The sequence below is a fragment of the Lampetra fluviatilis genome, chromosome 21, assembly GCF_964198595.1.
Source record: "Lampetra fluviatilis chromosome 21, kcLamFluv1.1, whole genome shotgun sequence".
Lineage (NCBI taxonomy): Eukaryota > Metazoa > Chordata > Hyperoartia > Petromyzontiformes > Petromyzontidae > Lampetra > Lampetra fluviatilis.
The window spans coordinates 6,351,335-6,375,921 of NC_136295.1; the positions used below are offsets into that span (position 1 = coordinate 6,351,335).

General features: G+C 43.3%; 1 protein-coding gene across 5 annotated transcripts in view; it reads left to right on the forward strand.

Annotated features, from left to right (window-relative positions):
- LOC144938172 (catenin delta-2-like) overlaps positions 1–24,587 on the forward strand; it is a 270,511-nt gene that overhangs the window by 182,645 nt on the left and 63,279 nt on the right. For all 5 annotated transcript variants that reach the window (XM_078865941.1, XM_078865938.1, XM_078865939.1 and 2 more), the window contains one exon: positions 19,223–19,355. In XM_078865941.1, coding sequence (XP_078722067.1) covers positions 19,223–19,355 — 133 coding nt within the window. The remainder of the gene's footprint in view (positions 1–19,222; positions 19,356–24,587) is intronic.

Sequence of the window (24,587 nt, forward strand, 5' to 3'; positions counted from 1 at the left end):
CAATGCCAAGAGCATCCTCGAAGAGAATTGCAATATCTTACATTATTTTTTTAAATAAATAATAATTGTTTTGCACTTCAGACAAAATCTAAGCCAACGTAAAGCTTCCAGTATAATTAACGCTCTTTTCCAAGATATCTTGGTGATATAGCATTCAGAATCGATGTACAACACTGCACACTTGTTCATTACAAACGGAAATTATTTTAAAACAAGAGTGTTGACACTTCGCTTTGTTAGTGGGGTGTTCCTGAACCAGTCTTCCTTTCTGATCTCAAAGTGATTGTGCATGCAGGTTATGTAGCAACCACTTTGAGTCCTGGAACAAACCAGGATGGAGGGTGGGAGGGGTGCATTGATATGCACCTAAATGCCATTATTTTGCCAGAATTGCTCGTGCATTCTGCACACACACACGCACACATACCTAGACATATTCACTCGCAAGAACACAAACCCAGAATGGAACAAAGACCAAAATCCTCTGTTAAACGTTAGAGACTGTGGCGACATGTTCTATATGGTAACAGGGGGAGGTGGGGGGGCGGGTGCATTGGGCCAGCACTATGTCTAGCCACCTTGTATCCCCAGCAATGATGTCGATACTCACCACTGCACCAGTTACTGATGTTTTTGTCGGCTTCGTAAACCTAGTGGAGGGATGCACGCACGAGCATGCTCGTCCGCTCGTCCACGCACAGAGGCTTCTGAGTGGTAAGGCCGATCAAACTTATCTAAATCAGCATTCGATTCCCTTGGGGACATTATAAAAGAGCTTCGGGCAGAGTTATTTATTTAATATTTAATTTGAAAATCTTTATACAGGGAAGATCCATTAAGCCGCATGCAGCGTGTTTACACGAAGGCCGTGTGTCTTGTTTTATAAAATATCTTTATGTAGGGAAGATCCATTAATCTAAAGAACAAGGTTGCTGACCAGAATGGCATGGTTTCTAAAAACATTGCCGATTAATGGCCTGTCGTTAGACCAGCCATTTGTAAAACACAAATAAAACGTAGACTTTTTAGCCGGAAAAGTAAAAACAAAGAAAATTGTGTTTTTCCCCCTTGCTGTAGTGATAGGTCTGGTTTGGCCATGAATGGGAGCTGTGTGACTGTCTCAGATGCAGCTTCTAAACAAAAATGCCTCCAAAATATATGCTATGCTTTTTAAAAAATACTAGAGTATAGAGTCATGGTACAGAATGATGGAATTTCATGGCCAGGGACAGAACAAATGGGCTAGAGCAGGGGTCGGCAACCAAATAACAAGAAGAGCCATTTCTTTCCAATTCGGTACAAAATTCAGTATTTCAAGAGCCGCAATGCATCTATGTACATACGTACATATCGTCAAGAAGCAGCCCGTAAAGAGCCGCATGCGGCTCCGGAGCCGTAGGTTGCCGACCCCTGGGCTAGAGAAACACACGGAGCCCCCACGCACACGATATCACCAAATGTACGGCTAAAGTAGCCAATCTGCTAATTTTCAATAGATCTTGAAAGAAAAAAATAGAATTTTTTGAGTGCTAAATTTCCAAAATTGGCATTTTTTTATATTCACTGGGGTTGGTGGGTTGTTAAATGAGCTCGCCACTGCACTTAGCCTAAGCCGAATGCCAAATGTAGTAAAGATTTGTAAAAACTCTGAGGCACGGCCTATCCGCTTTTGTATCATGTGATAAATGGCTTTGGGAACAGGACTGAGCAGCCCCCGTGGCATGTTGATGGCGAGAGCCGCATATGAGAGCACCAGCGCTGGTGATTGCGCTGTGGCTTACACAAATTGAGTCAGACCCAATACTTTATCCAATAAATAAGATTTTGCAGAGATGAAAAAAATGAACGCGTACTGTGTACACGTACTATTTTTCTCGTTATCTCGCGTCTCGTAGATACTGTGGCAAGTTTGGATTTTTTGCGAAGGTCACGACAAGAGGGCTTGGCTTGCAGAGATTTTATGGTGAGACTCAGGAGGCAAGATTTAGAACATTTTTGGCAGCGACGGGAGGGTGTTTTTCTTGTAAACTCTTATTTCAAACACTGGGATGCAAGTGGGAGCAAACGGCGGTTGTACGTTTCGTATATATGTGTGTTTTTGTGATTATTTTGGAATCCATATGAAGTGAAATGTATTTTGAAGTTGCAAGTATTGATTTGGCACTTTATGATGATCACATGGTTGAGGTGCCCTAACTATCCACGACCTATGCAATGCTGTGGCTATTGCATGGTTTGACTACATGAGCAGTTGTTTGCGTTGCAATGGACTCTATACTTTTTATATGTTCTGTTTGTGTTCTGACCTTTGGCTAGAAGGACACGCTAATCTTTTTATTATTTTATCTCTTGTTTCTGCTTTGACTTATAGGTAGGACATGTTTCTCTTCACACCATATTTAAAGTTAAAACTGATGTGCTGAGTATAGAAAGGTGCATTACATTTTTCCTTTGATAAAAAAAATTGCTGTTTTGGCATTAACTCACCATTATGTGGTTGTTTAGTGGGCGTATATATGTGTGTCATGGGTTTTATTTGTATGTTGCTTATTCCCAGTTTTATTTCACTCAGAAATCTAAGGGAATGTTATGACCCCATGTGTCTGAGAATGTCTGCACAAGTTTTCACACAACTGGAAGATCCTACATATTTACACAATAGCAGATACTTTCCCACACACTCTGCTCTTAGACGCGTGGGTCACATGACAATCAAACGTGTTTTTATTTTCAAAGCTGGGATTTTCGTCACATTTCAGTGAAAAACAAAATGGTTATTTGGTGGGTTTTTGTGCAGTTATTGTTGACCAGGCTGAGATCATGGGTGGTACGTCATTCTTGAGAATCCAGTTTAATAACGGGCAGTGGAAACTCAGATTCAAACTCAGGATCTCAGCGAAGCTGGCTGTATGCAGTGATTGCTGATCCACCTGATTACATCCACGTTTATATATGGGCGTGCATACTTACCACAACAAATGTGTGCTGTCATTTCTGTGGTCGCATGCGCATACATATGTATATTCACTTACACATGCAAGTTAACGTCTGTGCGGATACTAAGATAATACTCGTACGTGCAGACAGGGAGCCATTCTTCCATGACACGTTCACAAGTTTGGGGGGAAAAACGCGTTACAAACATTCGCAAATGTGCGCACAACGCACGTACGCGTTGTCATTTAATGCAATTGCAGGAAAACAATGAGACAGAAAAAAAATGAAATATAAAATTAATCTTATCGTTGCTTCTCTTGTCATAGACCTGTGTGCTCCAGCCGATAAAACAGCAATCGATTCTCAGCCTTTGTCCTCCCCCTGTGCCACTCCATGGGGTCTTTCCGTACAATCTAAACCTGGCACGTGCCCTGTGTACAAGCCATTACTCACTGACATTCAAGCGAGGGTGTTCACAGACGTGAACGTGCCAAAAATGATGCACGTCGCCAGAAATCTGCCCTTGTGCGCTGACGTGTGCGTGGTGCGGTCGCATATTTTCCTCTGCACATTTCAAGTTGGCACGCGCGCGCACGGACACGCGTCCGCTCAAGCCATGCGTGCGCATCGTCGGCGTACACGCATGCGAGCGCACGATGTCACTTGGCCACAGATGTAAACACCTACACGCACGGATATAATCATTGGTTTGACGCTGATGCGTATAATCACCCGCACAACGCACGTTTAAAATTACATACTCACCATTTGACATGTTTACCCACCCATAATCCGTATAAACACACTCCGCCAATACATACTGACATGTGCAAGTACATTCAAATCCAAACTGCAACCCCCACGCCCCTCACAAAGTGCAACCATTATCATTTAAATATGTATATATATAAGCTATTGGAGAAAATGTTCGTGAATGCCTATTAAGGTCAGAACAATAAACAGAATCAAGCTTGGGGCTGCCGTCATCCGCTCCGTGTTGATGTTGACACATCGTACTGGCCACTCAGTTTTAAATTCACCGAGGGGGATGAGGATTAGGCGAGGTTCAGATAATTCCCACTGCTGTGTTTGACCAGGAATCAAAACTCTCTTTCACTCGGGCATCTCAGAGCAATGCAACTAACGACAATGCCACACACAGCACACACACACACAACACACTCCACCCACACCCCCGTAAGCCCTCCAGAATCGCCTGCCCGTCTGTTATTGGCGCACAGGGGTAAAAGTAGGTCAGGGGAGGGGCGGCCTTTATTTTTTATTTTTACGCAGCGGAGCTCTCTTCCCAATGCGGGCCCAGCCTGGGAACAGGCATGCGGCTTCGTCGCGGACCTGCACCTCAAGCGGGACTCCCTCCTCCTCCCTCCTCCTCCTCCCTCCTCCTCCTCCGTCGTTGAGCCAAAGCCAAGCCACGTCTTTTAGCAAGAGGCACACCGTTTTCTTGTGTCGTATGTGGTAATGCGTGCAGAAGATTTGCAAGTCTTCGGTACAAAAGAATAAAAAAGGAACCCTTTATCTGTGTTGAAGACTTGAAAAATAAGACATTGGTAACTATTCCTTTTTTTTTCGATTCCAACGTCGAAGTTTAAGGGGCAGTGTTTTGTATAGCAGGCGAAGGAATATTTAGCTTTCGTGTTTTGGACGCAGTGATTTTTTTTTTCAATTTGCTTATTTATTTGACCGTACATTTTATTTTTTTCGGAGGAAGATTTGTCGTCTCGTCTTCTCGGCCCAACGCATGAGTGACGAGGAGAAACATGGTTCTTTTCTACGGTAGGTAGGGTGGACGATGCCCACCCGCGACACTGCACCTTAGCCTGGCCAAGACGTGACACACTCTCTACACACGCGCGTTACACTTTGTGCGCGTCAAGAGGCCGGGCACGCGTGGAGAGTGGGCAGAGAGAGAGAGAGGGGAGTGATTGTTGACTGCGTGATTTAAAAACAAAGCGACGGAGAGGCGGCGAATGTTGCCTGGACATGCATGGAGGTTGAGGTCATGTTGAGGACAAGAGTGAATGGAAGGCAATGGACATTGGCACTGATAAATATAATCGTTCAGCTGCAGATGGAATCAAGGCTCTGGACAAATGGACTTCTGTTACAGAACTGGGCTTATTACCTGTTCTTGAACCGTACCAGTTGATTTATATTTGGAAATGCCCATCATCCGTTTAATCTAAAACATCATCCAGTGACTTTTGTGTTTGTTAAGTTGCGTTTAGTTTCATTTAGTCTCTGTTGACATTTTGAATATATTGCAACCGTCTGGGTTTATTTTGCACTGGTTTTTCCATTTTAGTTGTAATTCCATCGTCGTTTTTGTTTGATCCCGAATTATTGTATTTTTTAAATTGGCGAACCTTTACCCTGTAGACATGAACATTTGGTAGGGCCTGTTGTTGTCTTGAGCTGTGAGACCTGGCGAGTCTTGTCAATCACTTGTGCCGAACACCTGTTTCCAGTGTCAGGAGGCACCAACGCAAATTGATCCCACTTCAGAGCATGTCGTATCACTTGGCGTGAAATTAAATTTGTTCAACTCCTCACATAATTCCAGTTTGGCCCAACGTTGTTCTTCATTTACAGTTCTCTTTCCAAAGATTGGCAGTATCTATTAGTATATCTAGCTTAGGGTCGGTTTAAACGGGTGTTGATATCAACACATTCTTATCAAAATTAGGAATAGTTTATATGGATAGCAGTTGATAAACGTGCTTGATTAAATATTTTCTGAAAGTATCATTGTATGATGCGTTGTACCTACGTCTTAATGCTGAGGGAAGTGGGTTTATCCCCCTGACTGTGGAACCCAGTGACTTGAGTTTGTCTCTCTTAGCTAACATCATTGGTGAGTCGTACGAACTGGTTCTGGGACTCTGCTTACCACTCGCCAACCCACACTGAAAAATTCCCATAACCAACACGGTAGTGGATTGATAAATGGCTGAAATAATGTTGATTTCTATAATGATACAGTTATGTAACCAGCCATTCCTGTTCATTGTGGTTCCTTGAGTCGGGGTTCCCTGAGTTTTATCTGCTTGACATTGATTATTATTATTATTTTTTTAGCGGAGTTAAGCCTCTGCTTACGGTTATTGAACATCTTGGCATGGTTCTTATGCCTGTGATTTTCTAAGTACAATCACAGTAATACTATGTAAGCCGTGTTAGCGTGAAACTTAAACTATTCATGGAGACACGATTATGCGTAGACATTTAAAAAGGGCATCCCTAACTTAAATTGGGACTTAATTGTTTTATTCAAATGCAAACCCGCCTATATGTATTTTGTGTCTATACAAAACTACCACCTGCAGGGAAAACGCATTCTGCAAGATGATTACAATGACATTAGCATTTGTTCCTTTCATTTCCACACCCCTAATGGTAACGCGCGTGCACTGGAAATGGGCACCAGATTGCGTCAAAGGCTGATTGCGGTGTGAACAAAAGCAATTAGGGTTAGACAGGATGAATGAGTGTGTTGCCGTGCCTTCAAGCTGTCGGGTGAAAATAAATAAATAAACAACCAAACAAAACGCATTTTTAAAAATCCATTTTTGATTTAGATTCAATTCTACAAAGTGCCCAGAGCAGGCCATTTATATCGATACTGCCACGGGTTGTAATGCCCCTTTAGGCTGTCATTGTAATTATTAATAGGGTGAATCCGAGCAGAGATGCTGGAATCTGATGCTCTGTTTGATGCCAAAACAATAATATTCCAGAATGTTAGTTGCTCAACTTTTAGTATTCTGAGATGGGACACACACTGACATGCAATTTTTACATTTAAAATTCTCCTTTACCAATATCCTATGGACTGTTACATTGAATACTGTATGCTAATGTTTTGTATTGGCTTACTGGGAGTTTGCCTGACATGGATTTGGCAACAACTCCTAACTAAAACATACCTACTAATTATGAGCAATTGTCAAAATGTCATTCAGGCTTCTATAACTGCCCGTACGTGCACGGTGTGTTATTAACTTTGTGTTCAAACTGCGAGTCAAGGTACTGGGTTGTTCGCCCAAGTACACGCACGCGTGTTGTGTGTTTGTCGGTAAGAGCAATCACATGGACAAGCTTGCAAGCGGCGGCGTGTGATTAGAAGCACAAACATGTGTTGATCTTGAGAGTGTGTACACGTGTGAGTGTTAGCCCACAGTTAACTCGTTGCTTGCATTCCCTTTAGCGCAGCCAGCCCATGCACAAACAGAAGCACTGACAACCACCGTCTTACACTCCCTCTGCCACCACCCCCACACCCCTGCCACCCCTTCCCCCCCCTCCCCCAGTCCTCCACACACTCACCCAGAAACATGGCAATTGATTTAAATTCGCATCGTTGAGCGCTGCACTTCTGTATCTGCCGTTACGTTTCGCTCAAAGAAAGGTGAAAATGAGAACCGCGCTTGGAGGCAATTTACTAGGAGCTGCGATCTCCCGTGGGCAGTTTGCGAGCGTGCACATGCGATTCTGGAATGAATTACAGCGTCCAACGATCGCACAGCCCATTCACAGATTGAGTGGCTTTCTCTCATCGCCGACACATGAGCTTCTGTGTGGAAAATGTCCGGGAAGTGGCTAGCAATCGAGTTCGACTGGAAGGAAAGTGGCGGCGGGTAAGTAGAATGACTCCAGAAAAAAATATATACTTGAGTTCACGCTTTACACGTCGTGTGTCTTTTTTAAAGATTCATTGGTGGTTTATTCGGACTGTTTTTGCTCGTTAAAATATTTATAGAATAAGCGAAACAAATGTGCAGAATGCTGTTTAAAGTAACACGCATCTGTGTCACCATCATTATCATTTTTTTTCACCTGAGGACGGCTGCTTGCGTTGTGGCCGAAACGTCGTGAGAATTATTTTATTATGTTTTATTTTTATTATTTTATTACTTTCCTTCTACGTGACTTTACCGAAAGAACCAAGAAGAGACATCATTATCATAATCAGCAGCCGTGATCTATCCTCTGCCGGATGAAGGTTTCCCCAGTCCTAATGGGTCATCCGATACAAAAATCTATCAAGCTCCATGGCCTTATTTGATTGCTCCATCTCCAAGGTATCCGTCCACTCTGGCATGTTGTGTTCTTTTGCTGACGTTCCATCATTAGCCGTGACCACTGGTCGTCATCCCTCCTCGTGACTTGAAAGTCAAAATTCTGTGTCTCGCTTGCGCACGTTCTCTGTTCTGTGTGCATTTCGCTTTCTATCTCTCATTGTAATTCTAAGCATGCACACCTCTCCATGGTTCTTTGCACACTTTTCAGCTTTTGTTAAAAAACAAATTGTCAACGTCTACGTTTTGATCCATATCATAGCAGGGGATTGAAATCATACAAACTTTCATCTCTTGGCACATTTATTTGTTGCTTTTTGTTATTGAGTTCAGTTTTCCATAGCTTTGCGACTTGCCTTTGTCAGTCTCTCCATCTCATCAATTTACTTCGGCGTCTGCCTTCAATAACTGCCCTAGGCATGTATACCCCGAGGTGTTTTCCATTTGTTTCCCTCCAACAGATTTCCTCGGTTTGTTCTAGGGAAGTTGTTAACATGAATTTTGCTTTGCTCTTATTTATCTTGAGTCCAATATTGCACCTTGTATTGGTGTATGGCAGGAAAACGTGCGGTGCACCCGCAGCAAATTCAGTGCAATGTAATGTTATGTTCGCTGCAGCTAAAACAAAATTGTATGAATTATACATCAATAGATCAAAGAGCAGCATGGTGCACAATCACATGCTGACAAGGGTTTCTTAATATAACAGAAAAAAATGTTAAAGCATAGCCATCAGCTAACTTGGAATCACAACATATGCCTGTAATACTGAGAAACAGATGATTAAAAATATATATTTAATTTATGAACAAACAAAAACAATCCTGGATAATCCTTTAAGGTGGAAAATTTCATTTGCAAGCGTGTCCAGGGTTTACGGTACTGGCAGCGTACAGGGGCGATCCATCTATATATGACTAATAGTGAGAAATTAAAGAGAAAAATATATTTTATTTCAAAGCCTGTGCACGTCTTCCACCAATATCAAAGTACTGAATACATCTTTTCACACTCTCCTGATACACTTTGTCTAACATAGGCAGCCTTTATTGGATAAGAGTTCAGAAGAAAGTAAGTAAGAGGATAATTATAGTTAAGTGAGGTATCTGTGAATGGATCATCCCCTACAATATGCCAATGTTTGTCTGATATCAGTTACTCCACAGTGACTTAATCTGAAGGTGACTTTATACATCATGGACTTGAAGGATGTGCACGTAGCCAATGGTTTGTTATTCTCCTCGGCATGCTTGTGTTGAACACAAGGGGCTGTCATTAAATGGTGACCAGTAATACGACAATACATTAATCATTGACACCATCATTAAGGGTCCTTTGGTTGGGTTTTCAATTGTATCTCTGATAAGCCATTGAAATTCTAGGAAAAACCTGTTGTAATGTTGTTCCTATTTCCAAATTCTGAGGTTATGACTTTTAAATGCAACGTCAGTTTCTTCGCAAATGTAATTGAGCCATGCCAGAATGTCATGATGAGTGTATGTGCACACACTTGAGTTTTGTGTGGCTTTTTTTGGGAGTTCATGGAAATAATTACATATGTTGCATGGTGCGAGTGCTTTCTTATCCATTAAAGAATGGTGGCATTGAACAAAGAAAGCCGATATACAACATTTTCTGAAACTGCAAAACAAAATCAAATTCACTCTAATTCTGCTGTGTTAGCATTGAGGAGGAGCAACAGCAAAGCGGTTGGCTCACTGAGCTATAACCGTAGTGACTGAGCTCTGGTTTTTCGCCATGCACAATTAAAGATGAAATTAGAATATGAATCTGGCCTGGACTTCACCTACTCTGTCAAGTCAGCCGAAAATTAGTATCTAATGCATTTTTTTCGCCACCAGCATTGAGAATGATCATGGATTCTCAGAAATGTCGTTTTATATGTGTAGTTTACATGTGTGACGCTTTGCTTTGATGTTGTTTGAGAAAGAGGAATTCTCTAAGTTTTCCACAAGTATTACGTATGCCTGATGTGTATGTGTTTACGTGAGTGTATGTTAGCGCTCTGCGCTAGGAACCCAGTGACCCGTGTTCGATTCTCGTTCACGGCCAACACCAGTGACAAATATTTCAACTGGTCCTGGGCCTCCCCTAGGTCGCCTCAGTCTCAAATGAGTACCTGGTGTGGTGTATAAACATTGCCACTTGATAGACAAGGACGGCCGGGTGTGGTGCTGGCCACCCACCCCCTCATGTGCCAGGCCGGCCTACATAGGTGCTCGCTAATAGCGCTTTCCCCAACATTCTGTTCAGGCTATAAGGGGAATATTTGTGTGTAGGGGAGGCATTTTTTTAGGTGCTAGCATATGGTGTGGTGATTAGTACACCATGCTATCAACATTATCTCCCAAATTGACCTCACAGTCACAGTAAACATCAGTGGCAAGTAGTGTGTAAACCTGTTTGGCCTCCTTTAGGTCAGCTCAGCCTTAAATGAGTATCTGCTATAGTGTCAATACTAGTATTGGGAAGATGAATGCTGCCAGGCATGGTACTAAACGCACACCACACCCTCCTGTGAGACATTGTGACCTAAATAGGTGCTTGCTAACAGTACTTGTCCAAAGAGTATTTGTCTGTGTAGGGTATCTTTATGCCTGTACTTGTGTGGATTCCCTGCAATATGTCACTAGTTGTGGTATAAAAGCACTGATACCTTATGGGAAAATGGATGAGTGATTTTTAAATCACCATGTCTCTTCAGAGCTCAGCAGAGGCGTATCGCCATACTTGCCTGTATGGTTTTTACCATCATTTGAATGCCCACTGTTGATCAACGTACTACGGCTGAGTCTTTTGCTGAGGATGCCATATTGAATGAGTTGAGTAATTGGCTCACCCACATCACCCATTTTCTTGTTTATCTTTTCTAAAATCAACCCTTCATTCTGTAAATCCACATTTGCCAGTGTTTAAAATTAAGAACTTGCACACTCAAGTTGATCTGCATAGCCCACATGGAAAAAAAAGAAAATTTGCATGGCGATGTGTGCACATGCCTTTGCTGGAATATTAATATACGTTCAGTCAATAGTTTAAGAGAGACGTGCTAAAAATAGTCACGCTAACCCATTACGGCGGCGGTAACCTTGATGTGAATGGGAATCTTTGTACGGTCGTCGCATAAGATTGCAGACCCGTGCTTTGAAGTGTTGAAAAAATATTCAGAAAAATGCATAATTTATCCCTTTTTAAATCCTTTATATTAAGTTCGCTTGCTTGCTTGCGTGCTTGCTTGCTTGCGTGCTTGCTTACGACCGTGCAAATCTTTCGGTCGTTTTTTAACCCACTTCCCGTGATCCAATCGAGCTGACATTTTTCACACAGACTCGTTGTGCGAGACAATTAATGTTCGTGAAAAAAAATTCCCAAAAATGTACACTTTTTAGGCAAACATTTTTTATTTTACATATATTCAAATAGAACTCATTCATGGCTTTGGCTGAACGTCACAGTGTAAGAGCCCAGAGCGTAACCCCTCCACAGGCCGTGGCGGAGTAGCGCAGTTGGTAGCGCCCTCGCTTCCCATGCCAAAGGTCGCGGGATCGATCCCCGCGTCCTCCACAGGCGAATATATTTTTAAATCCTTTATATTAAGTTCGCTGCCACGCATATAAAGGATTTATAGTGAAAAACTTTGTTTTTACGGGTTATACTTATTTCAATTCACTTTTGCATGAAGACCTCCCCACATTTTTCAGCCATGGGGTTTGTTTGACCATAATTTACCACGCTGGTCAGTAAGAACTGTGATGGGTGGAGGACCACTTCAGATATAACTTAACAGTGATAGCTGGAAATCTAACTCCGATCACCGGGTTTATGGAACAGTGCACTGACCTCTGTGCCACAGTTCCACCCTTAAAGCATATATTTGACCATATATACGATGGGTGTGGTAATACGCGTCTGGAGTCAAGAGGGAAATCAAGAGGCCACTTGTTTGCGGATCACATAAATGTGTGAAGCTCCCCAAGCCTGCTTGGCTGTGAGGTGACCAGGAGATGTTGATACAGTAAGTGGATTATGAATACATTTGTGCGGACCTTTAAGCATTGTCCCCTCGTATGCCGACTATGTTTTCTCTGACCCCTGTTTTATCTCTCGCGTGAAAAAGCATTCCTTTAAAAGGAATGACCAAGACATTTGAAACTCAATTGGGCTTTGAAATTATTGTTGTTATTCATTTGAAGTAGCTTTTGTGGCTGATCAGATGGTAAAAGTAATGAAATGTAGATGTCTTCCATGTTCTCTCAATACAAAAAAAAATCCAGTTGCCAACATTTAACCTTTTGTTACATGGAGGTTATCTGTTACAACAGCTTAGTAAGCGGCCAGTGTCAGCACAGAGATTAATCAAAATGCACCTTGCACCAGCCCCTGCAGTGCAGTTAAGGGCCACCAAGCTATATGGAAGAAAGCATCAGCTCACCTGCTCTAACGATTCAACACTGATTAGTCAGGTTGCATGTCACTTGCTGCAGTGTGACCCGTAACCAACTCGATTGTGATCGATGTGCAGTGTGCGCAAGAGTGACTTTCCAATAACACTATGGTGCAAAAAGCTACCACCAGCTTAAGCAGCTTCTGTGCAAGACGGAGAGAAAATCAGAAGTTGCTACACCAAGATAGGGCTGAAAATTATTTTCTGGCTTTATCAGAAGCCAGTTTTGTTGTCAGATGATGCAGCTCTCCGCAGTTCAGAAGACTGCGATTTCATATTTCAAATATAGTTGACAATTTCCAATTTTGTTTTAAATTAACAGCAGTTTTGCACGCGAGCACTTGTGAACGCAAGATAGTTTTTTTAATTCAAACTCATGCCCTCTCGTTTGCGAGGCGCCTTCTCAATCACAGGACTTTCATACAGGCTCATATCATCGTGGGGTCTTGCTGATGTCCAGCAGCTACAAGAAGTCAGAGCAGGGAGAGAGGGTTCACTTCCAAAGGTGTATGTGTGTGTCGGGTGGTTGAAGAGTGTGTGTTGTGCCCTGGCCATTTTTTTGCGGAGAGACTCCCAGTGGCTCCTGGCCCATCTTCAGCTGTGGGAAAAAGAATTGCGCCCCAATTGGACCTTTGTGCAGGGGGTTGTCTAATTTGTGGCCTGTATTCCAGCATGAATCCAGCTACGGCAGGTACATTTACAATAAAACATCAACAAAAATGGGGAAATTTTGGTCGCGCGCAGCTCCTACCCATCATTTAAGCGCTTGGCAGTGCACGCACGCAAGGCTGGCTTCATCTACATGACAAACGAAACCTGTCCAGGGGTTTTATTTATTTGCATTTTTTCTCAATTTTTCTCACAAGGTATGGCTGCTGATGCTAATTTGAGTGTGACTCAAACAATCGGCAAAGTCACAATGCACGTCCGGCACTGAGAATTGTGTAACCCTTGCAGGGTTCTCCCTGATCAGCCTAAATGGTGACTTCTTCCCAAAATATGGAATGGAGCCCTTGGTGCATCGGTGAGAGCACTAATCTCTGAACCCAATGACCTGTATTTGATTCAGTCATGTCTAACGTCAGTGGCGAGTGATGTCTGTCCTGGACCTGGGCACACCTTCATCAACATTCAAATGAACAACACTATACTCCTTGCGATGTTTAAGTATTACGTGAACTATATTCAGTGGGGAGAGTGGCCTTAATGAGCACTAGTCGTGTAAATGCATCTGTTCATTGATCAATATTGATTTATAAACTCACACACGATCCGTGTTAAATCACATTTGTAACAATTTATGTTTATCAATATATATGTGATGGGGGGGGGGGCGTAGTGGTTAGCGCACTGTTCTGTGAACCCAGTGATTTGTTCGATTGCCGACCTCTGCTAACATCAGTGACAAGTCATTTCTGAACCGATCCTGAAACCCCCTGCCCCCTACACCAACTCGCCACTGACCAAGATGGTGAAGTATGGCTAAAAAAAACCTATGACTGATGCATCAAGGGGAGGCCTTTCATCCAGCAGCTGATCGATAAAAGGGTCGTACGTTACTATACATGTTGTATTAAACTGGTTTTGCACGACCCCTGCAGCTGATAGATGGCTCTTACGTTCACCCCTCTTAAAAAAAGTATTTCTTAAAATCGCAACTCTGAATTGTAGCGATCGATCACATTTTCCATGGATTGGGTGGTGGAGTTTAATATTTCCCCCCCCCCTACTGTGCACACATATGGTGCCCCTAAATGTGATGCCAGGCTTTACCGTGATGGTCAAGCAATTCATGCTTTTATTAGGACATCCCTTTTTTGCCTCGGAGGTTTGATGAGATCGGGTTTGACTGCCGTGCATGCTTTACAGTCATGCCCAGCTCTGAAAGTACAGGGCAGACAAGAAAGAGGCAGAGGGTTAATTGCTTTTTTGGCATGGCTAACGGGAGCCATTTAAATTGCTGGCTAAAGGAGGACATTGATCGCTCCAGTATTTTCTTTCTTTCTATCAATACCGAATAGAACGCGCCGTACTCAAGTGCTCATGTAACAGCGATAGAAAAAAACAAACGCAATGTCGCCTTGTCAGGACTTAATTGGATATACTGTACTCTATTTAGCAGATTGTGGGTGAATGGGTTAAGGTGGATGAATCACTTCTGAAATATCTTTTATGTGTAGTTTTTGGATTTGCTCCATCTCTGTCTGGCCCCATTACCGTATGGAATAATTGGAAATTGCGGTGGTCTTTTATCCGATTGTTCTGGTCAATGCCTGGTGTGTAATAAGCTGGCAAAACTGGTCCTTTTAGTAAGCTTCTTGAACACTCACATTAAAGCTGTCCCTTGGGAGATTATTAACATTACAAGCTGGACAATGTCCGTATATTTTTGTGAGCTTCCAGTAGACTTGCATTATAAAGTGATTTATTTCACATGAATAATGTATGTGCTAGGAAAGCCCATTCCAACAGTTGTATTCCCTATATAGGTGTTTATATCAGTGAATTAATACATGTGTAGTGAGTTCAACTGAGTCGCAGATGCACTTCTTGGAGACAACACATTTATTGATACCAACACAAAGGGGTAACTGCCCCTTCACCAGATAACAACCTATGGAGGTGGACCACCAGGCTAACTACACTAATTACACTGGGAGTAGCTACACCATACAGGACCCCAGCTTGGGTCCAGGTCCACGTGTTGGTGACTTGTAGAACGCAGAACGTAGATTCTTCAGGATGAACAACAGCAGCCGGTCTCTCTCGGGGTTCCGGCTTTTATCCTCTGTGGCGGGGCTGGCTCCATTCTTAGCCACGACCACCTTCTAGAATCCTCGAGCAGGATCTCGACCCTGACACGTGACCACCCCTAGCCCCCACCTGGGGCCCTGTGTAGACTTTACCAGTCACGTGTCCTCTAGGGTCAACCAGAGTGCCATGGCCTTTCATAACCCCATTCCCGTGGCCGGCACCCTGACACCCCATCCTGTAGGGGTCGGCACTACACGCAGAGCATGGTGCCATCCAGCGCTGTCAGACAGTTCTCACCGAGCCCCTCTCAGGCCGGTACTGCACCCACATTCTCGTGGTGCCCGCGATGTCAATACATCGCACGCCGTGCCTCTCTCGGGCCGGCATTACACAGTGACATCCGCGATGTCGCTCTACATTTTAAAGTATGAATACTTCTATGGAGGACTAAAACTTAACCAGTTGATATTTAATATGACTTGTTATAACTTGAGTTCGGTACCCCACCCGGTTCTCTATATATATGCAACAGAACCTGGATATAAGCACACCTTTGGAGCAAGGCCAGGTGTGCTTATATCTAAAGCGTGCTTGTATCAGAAGTTGGCCTTTGTCATTCCCTCACCAGCGTAATGTAGACTGTGTCCCTTGTATATACAGTATAGAAAAGTGCTTAAGTCAGGTGTGCTTTTATCCTGCAGTGCAGTGTATGGTCCCTACTTCCAGTTATATTCAAGTTATGCTATCAGCATCATGTCGAGATATACATAATCCATTTGCAAATCTCACAAAGTAGTGTTCTGTCTGGGTCAAATAACAGTTGAAAGATATTTTTCACAGGACTTGTGAACAATCCTTCAAGTGGCGATTTAGTGTAGGCGTCACTCTTACCCCCATACGCTTTGCCTGAGACTTCCGCATGCTAGTGAAACCAATGTTTTCAATTCTCAGAGGAGAGATTCAGGCAAATTAAGTGAGGAATGCAATTTAATAATTAATTTGAGTCTTTGCTTTGGTGCAGTCCGTTGGTCAGTCTGGTTTAGGCAACGGGGCGAATTGAATCCTGCATTCAAATCCCAGATCTCGGCTCTTTTCTTCACAATGCATTTTTAGACCGCATTCACCATAGCACAAGACAGTGGCGGCTCCTGCAAAATCTCTCAGGGGGGGCAAATGTCTGGATGATTGATAAGGATAAGGTCCACCCATGCAATGGATAAATTAACAGCTTAAGCATGTAAAGGCAACTTCACTTCTTTAATATTAATGAAAAATAAAGTGACTCTTACAATACATCTTGTTTGTTTCTATACTCACTATTAAAACAAACCACTCAAGTTTCTTTTATTAAAGATTCCACTAGGTGGCGACAAATTATATTGTCGGATGAAACGTGCTTACGTATGATGACGTAAGCACGTATGATGACGTAAGCACGTTAGGGCGAGCCCTCCCGGAAGCCATAGAGAATGCATTGCAGCGCCCCCGTTCGAAAAAAAACATCTTTGAATGTAAGTCTATGGGACCACTCGGGGCGATTCTCAGCCGGAGGGAAATCGCCCAAAAAGAGGCGGTACTCCACAGAACGTAGCATGACGCTGATTGGACTATATCCAGAGGCACAGTGACGGCTAGCGTGACTCTGTGGTTGAATGACATTGGTGGTGCGTCGCCCAATCGCCCTAATGAAGAAACCGCCCCTGGCACAAGACTTCCATCATTTCAGGCACACTGGTTGCAGTTGGCACCCTCTCTCATCAAGAGACTAACTAGGAGCCCTCTCCAAGCCTCTTCCCAACATCGTCAGGCAACTCACTGAACAGATTCAATAAACGGATTCAAGCCAGCAGCAGCTGAGTCTACGTACTTTTCTCCAAGTCTACTCTTCCAGTTAAAACCCTCTTGACAAAAATGCTGGATCTCTGCAATGTTCGTGACCCTACCATTGTCATTTTGCTTGTTCAGTAAATACCGCTGCACTTTCTATGCGTTCCATCTGCTGTCGTGATGGTCCATGTGTTTTGCGCACCTCCTATTGCCAAATGGTTAAACTTTACTCTCCCCTTGCATGCATCAAGATCGGTCACACGTGATGGTGGGAAGCTGCAGCCATTATATTAATTTTAATGTCAACTTTCTTTCGTGTCACATAAACAGGGTGCGATCCTGTGACTTAAAAATCACTTCTGCCACCAGATTAAGTTAATTGGACCAGCTGTGCCATTTCATAGGCTATTGCTAGGCTTGGGCTTTCAATTTATATGCACAGCCTTTTCATAAGCCAGTTGAAAAGCCAGACCAGTAAGCCAACCATCCAGACAGACAACAGGGTATCCATTCACTGACGCAGTTGCTTCTGAAATAGATGATTTTTTTTAAGCATATGAATAAAAAAAGCATCGCTCATCTTCTTTTGACAGCTGCATCGTAGCACGCTGCACACGGGTGCTGTGCAATACCGATTCGGCCGAAGTAATTCAGCCCGAATCCATCAAACGGTTAACTGTTGAAATTGCCGCTGATTCCGCGGGGAAGCTGTTTGCACTGGAGCGGAGTTTGAAAGTCGTTTCAAGTACGATTCTCCCCCCCGCACCACCTCGCTCGGGCCCGCTGTTGGCTTTAGCGTCGTGTCGTGCCTACGTGTCGAGGGTACCTGATTTGTTTTGCCTTTGTTGTGTGTGTCTGTGTATGACTCTTTGTGTGCGTGTGCACGCACACAGGCTTTGGCGTGCGCGCGTGTGTGCGTGCGCACACTTGTGCATGTGCGAGCCCTGGCGTGCTTGTGCTTGTGTGACATTAAGTGTTCCTGAGTGCTAGTGTGATTATGTATGCATGCATGATCCCTCTGAGAAAGTAAGAGAGAGCGAAGGAGACGAAGAGTATATTTTTTAATCTGTGAAAGCATATATGAATTCTAAGTAACTGCATTTGAATGAGTGGTTGCGATTTGTGTGTGTGTGTGCGTGCAAACACACGCATGGATGTATTGTCTCTGAGTTCATGAGTGTTTACGCATGAATATGTGATGTGTGGTAGTTACTGTTTTCATGTTTTATGCTGCTTTCTGTCTGCCTGGACGTCTCCCTGCCAATCAAACCATTTTTACAAAGGAAAATATTATTTGACCTTTCATAAATTATAAAGAAACATCATGCCATGAATAAGTACCACATTGATTTATACGGCAGTTTTTTTGGGGGTAGTCGTGGCATAGTGGTAGGTGATCTTCTGTAGGAATCTGGCGACCTGAGTTAAATTCCTGGTCATGGCTAACATGAACTCATCCGGCGTGTACCTCCCCTTCACCAGCCTGCACTAAGCAGTGTGGTGAAATATTATCTAAGAACCCTGATAACTAATGCAACATTGGGAGGCCTTCTTCCAGTCGTGGTAATCACCCAGCCATCAAATGGGCAATTTCAAATGTTTATCCAGGGTGTTGCGATCCATTGCCCATACATAGCCAGGCCTCCTGCATAGGCATGGTCCTCCGCATCATCGAGAGCGATGATCTGAAGCAGCACGAGGTTGAGCGTGGACATCCCCTTGGGCGAGCCCATCTACAGTTGATTTTAGTGAATTCATAAAGGACTCTACATTTTTGATTATTATGTATTATGAACATAGTTGTGGGGAAAAATATTCAACTTGGAACTCTGTAGCGAACAGTGTCATTAACCTTTGTTAGGAAACAGCCCTCTCATAGCATCGCAGACCTCAACATTGGTATTTAGCGCCTGATCGAAATGGCTGAAGCCATCGACTCGCTAAACTTGAGAACCGGGTTTAATCGCAGGATTCAAACCTGGGAACTCAGCAGTGCCAGCTCGATGCTCTGCCCACTGAGCCACCCGGGCACCTCTGCAGTGCAATGATCATCTACACGGATGAGTAACTGTCAGCTGTATAAGACTAACACGGCTGACAATAGACTTACGTCGCGAAAATGTGCATTTGTGCGTGCGTGCAGAGAGCTGGGCTGGCGCGACCCTGACCTCCTGGAGGTCATCCAGATGCTCCAGCACAACCTTCCATCGATCCAGGGCAACGCGGCGGCCTACCTACAGCACCTGTGCTACCGCGACTCCAACATCAAAACAGAGGTGCGCATTTCCTCAGCACCCCACTTGCCCCCTTCCCCCACTCCCACCCACTCCCCTCCCACGCGTGTGATTCGTCGCAGTGGAATTTCATTTAGTTTGTAGAAAAGGCATATTTTCACTCTTTGAGTCAGTACTGGGTGGCATTTGTTTTTTGGCACGTTAAGTATTATTTTGTTTTATTTTAATGATGTGTTATGATAATTGCTGTATTCTGTTATAGTTAACAAATGCTCAATTACGCAATTAATATTTTATTAATAATCCTGCATTTCAATCGGCGATCTTCAATGGCTAAGGATACTGTATAAGTGTCAAAATGTCCAGCAAACCAAGTGTGTAGGCAGATGGCATCCCTTAGCCAAGTCGAACATGATATGCGGTGATGTATTACATACAGTTCAGTTTGGGGTTAGAAAGACTGTCAACTAATAGGGGGCACGTGCATATGTAAGGGACTTGGAAGAGAGTAGTTTTACATACACAGTAGTTTTACAAAGGTGATACAGAACTGCAGGGCCGAAAAGGGGAGAACAAAAACAGTGAATTGGTAAAGGTGTGGACGAAGATACTTGATGGACGCAGAGGGGTAGGCATTTAAATATGAATGGAGCAGCTGCCTACAAGGGGTGACCTCTCATTGAGCAAAGGTTGACCGGGGACTATGACACGAGGCATTGGTGACTTGGGTGGAGAGAATCTGGGGGAGGAGTGAAGACATTTATATCATGGATAAATAATTCTAGCCGTTTAGGTTCATTCAATTGATTATTTAATTACAATGATTTACCACACCAACAATCTCTTAAATCAACCATCTACAATAAATCCTCAGTGCTAATCCCCATGGTGCTAATTTAAGTAACTTAATTAATTACTGCTTAACTAGAATTATAACATGAAATAAATCTGGCCTTTTGAATAAAAGTAATCCATTATTGAATTACAATAATGTAAATTACGAACAATAAATATTTATACATCTGGCTCAAATTGTGTAACAAATAATCACTTTTTTTCACCTGCTACAATTATACTATGCCTAGCCCCGAAAGAGGATTTTTTTTTATAAACCATTAAGCTTTACAAAAACAAGTATGAATTATAACTAACATAATACACCTTGCTTTAATTAAGGATACCCTATTTGCTCCAACAATTAAATAGTGTACTATTTTAACCCCCTGTACATTGTAACTAAGCAATCAGTATGAACCGTTCAATCCGGTTCACCTGCATGGCTGTTCGGATGACATAATTGCATTCACCTGAAGATCAAGATCAGGCAGTGCATTCACCCGGACAGATCTGAGCTCTTGGTACCACCTGATGATGTTGGTATGAATCCCTAGCGAAATTTTGTACATTGTCAAATATTCTGCTTGCTTTCAAAGTCACCAATTTGCTGAGAAACAAAAAAAATGGCTGCATTTGCCCCACGTAACAACTCGATCGGTTTGACTGTATGGGGTGATGGAGGGCTACAGGTCTAATTGGACAATAATAGCTTTTTGGCCAAACCCAAAAAGATACCAAATGTGAGTCAGGAGGAGAGAAAGTTGTTATTGAAGCTGTGTCAGGAGGGTCCTACTTGTTAGGTTTGTCTAATTATTTGAGTATTCGTTGTGTGTGAGAGGAAACCTTGCAGAAACCTTGGCGTAAATACATTGTGCTTTCACGTAACTACTTTCATTCTCCTCCCGATGTCCCAATGTGGAAGGCTAAATTGATGAGGTATTTATCTCAGGGTGACCTGTAGATCATCTTATCATAGGGACGTGGCATATTTATTTAAAATTATTTTATTGCGGAGGTATGACCTTCATCTCAAAGATACCACTTTCCATTGACAGTTGATGCTTGCTTTGGGGCATGCTGACAGTTCCGATTAGACCATAATTCCCCGTGATCCATTTTCTCCTCTCAGGCTGTACCATTGTTTTGCCAATTCTCTCTTGACTCTGCAGAAATCCGTTGGTTAGTTGCCATGGAAAAATTATTGAGGACCAAATGGAGGTCATAATAGCTGGAACCAAAATGGGAGGAGCGGACCAAGTGGGGAAAATCCAGGTTGGCTGACAAAAGGGAGGGTTTATTAGATGTGGTGTTCTCTGAAGTGTGTAGCGGCTAAACAAAGAGTCAAGACGGACAGCATTGGCAGCGGTGCAACAAAGCACAAGACAAAATAAACTCGCCACATCCGTCATTAACACTGCCTCATAAATTAACAATGCAATAGAGTAGGCTGACTTTTCCAGCCCATCTTTTGGGGGAAAAGGAAGAGGGAAGACATGGAATGATCTATTTGCAGTTTGGAGAATTCACTTCACACGGTGGGGCATTGAGAAAACTGGGACATTTAAACAGCATTTACAGTTGAACAGTTTTTAATTGATACATTAACAGTTTTCATTCGTATGTGTTGAGTGAAGCAAATCTTTTTTTTAACGCGTTAAACCAGGGGTCTGCAACCTTTAAGACATAAAGAGCCACTTGGACCCATTTCCGAAGGAAAAAACAAACTGGGAGCCGCAAAACCATTGCAACTATTAAAACAAATATAACACTGCATATATTGTTTCTTACCTTATTGCTATATACAGGATCGTGCAGTCAGCTGTCAATCTGAATAAAAAAAGGACTTTTTCACTTAACAATGTAAAATATATTTTTGCAAATTAATAGCTAAATTACCTGGTTAATGGGATTTTTGCTCCTGAACCTCAGTGCACAGTGTCTGCACATCAGGGCTGTAAGACGTCACCTTCATTTTCACACAGGCTTGCAAGCTGTCATCTGTGAGGCGTGATCGATGTTTGTTTTTAATATAGTTCATGTTGGAGAAGACCTGCTCACATACATATGTGGAGCCGAAGATCGACAGGACTCCAAATGCATACTTTTTCATGTTTATATAAGTGTTGGGGATGGCATTCCATGTTTCGAATACAAGTTTGTCCTGTTTGGGAAGGTTTTCAATATCACTCCATTTATGATTCTGAGCCAGAATGGCCTTCTGACGGGCAACATCCTCAAGAGTAGCGGTCAAGCATTTGAACTTGGACACCCATATATCTTTGTCGGCTATATCAGCCAGTTCCATCTCAAGATCAGGTTGACTTACACCTGCAAATGCAGTCATATTCAATAGGGATGGATCGATCGCCAGGGGAGTGACAGGGAAGGATAATGTCGTTTTTTCCTCTCTGAACTCACAGAATCGTTTCCCAAACGAACTTTGCATTGTGGTGATTGCAGACTTGAAATATTCCAAATTTATCGTATCATGACTTTGTTTGAACTCTCTCAAAGAGGGAAAGTGAGACAGTGTACCTCTCTGTAAATCTTTGACAAACACTGTCAACTTGCGCTCGAATGCCAAAACCTCCTCCAGCATGTGCAGGGCTGTGCCTCCTTTCCCCTGAAGGGTTGTATTTAGCGTGTTTAGATGTGCTGTCATGTCTACCATAAAATGTAATTTTTCCAGCCACTCTGGCTGTTCCAGCTCAGCAAAGGTGAGCTCTTTGCTGCCCAGGAAGGTTTTTACTTCTTCCAAACATGTGACAAAGCAACGGCAACGTTATTGCCTGTCACCGGGCGGGCAGTGTGGAGCTGAGCGGCGACCTGTCAGCAGCGGCAACGCCAGAGCAGGTGTCACAGTGCGCCTCCTCCCCTCGCTAGCATCCGCCCCGGAGCCGCGGTCAAGGTTCAAAAGAGCCGCATGCGGCTCCGGAGCCGCAGGTTGCCGACCCCTGCGTTAAACCATTCATATTAAAAGTACACTTGTCAATAAAAGAAAACTATCATGGAAAGTACCACTGATGCAGTACCTCATTATGTTGTTAAACTGAACAGCTCCCTGCATGAAGAAACATTCAAAGTTATATTATGAATATAATATTGCTGGGCGCAGTGGTGGTGCATGCCTGTAATCTAGAATTTTGGAGGTGAGCGTTGGTGGATCACACGAATGTTGTGGAACTCCCTTCCCATGGGTGTTGAGGTATCATACCCCTCTGACCTGCTCGAGTGGACTCTACTTCTTCTTGGTTCTTTCGGTAAAGTCACATAAAATGGAAATAGTAAAATAATAAAAATAAAACATAATAAAATTATTCTCACTACGTTTCGGCCACAACGCAAGCAGCCGTCCTCAGGTGAAGAACAGGTCTGTTGAGAAGACAGAGTCTTCACCTGAGGACGGCTGCTTGCGTTGTGGCCGAAACGTCGTGAGAATAATTTTATTATGTTTAATTTTTATTATTTTATTATTTCCATTTTACGTGACTTTACTGAAAGAACCAAGAAGATGAATCCCTGCAGTCACGAAAGCTTTAAATCGAAATTTGGACTCTACTTGTTCGGTCTGTATAAGTGTTGCCCCCTCGCATGCATGGTTTTTCCCCAGGTGCCCCTGTTTTCTCCCCAATGTAAACGCTCATTAATTGGCAGTAAACATTTTCGTATACAGAGGACTGCAGAGCTTGGGAAATTGTTGACGCTGGCTCACCGCGTGGCTGCGTTCTCCTGCTTAACTGCGGTTCCTCACACCTCCAAGTTGTTCTCTCTCTCTCTTTGAGAGCGAGTTAATAGTGCGTATTGCATTTTCAAATTCTTTATTATCATATATATAGATACAAATCAGTGCGAAAAATACGAATGTGTGAATAATATGAATGGGTGTAAATGGTGCGGTAGTGTGGTGGTTTTAGTGCGCTGCACTACAAACCCAGCGACCCGAGTTTGATTCCTGCTCGCGACCAATAACAGTGGTAAAAATTCTAACCGGTCCTGAGCCTTTCTTAGATATCGCTTAGCCTCAAATGAGTACCTGGTGGGGTGTGTAAACGTTGCCACTTGGGAGACAAAGGCGGCTGGGCGTGATGCTGGCCACCCAATCCCCTCGTGTGCCAGTAGTTCATGATAAAAGCACATCTCTTGAATGTCGATTTTTTTATTTTGCCAACTCAAGCCAGCAGAAGGCATTCCCACTTGCACCACAAAAGCTGCCGATCCATTAAAGTCAATGAATGTTTGGTCGTTTTCATTGGATTAAAAGCAGCGACATTCTCCCCAAGACTGACGTCATATCGCCACCTTGTCACCGGCTTTGGTGAAACGACATCCGTGGTCCGTGACTTGAGGTTGAGGGGCCGTGCAGAAAATGGTGGACGGGGGGGGGGTAGGAGGTGGGTGAGCCACGGTGGCGAGATGGTAATCTTCCTCGCATGGTAT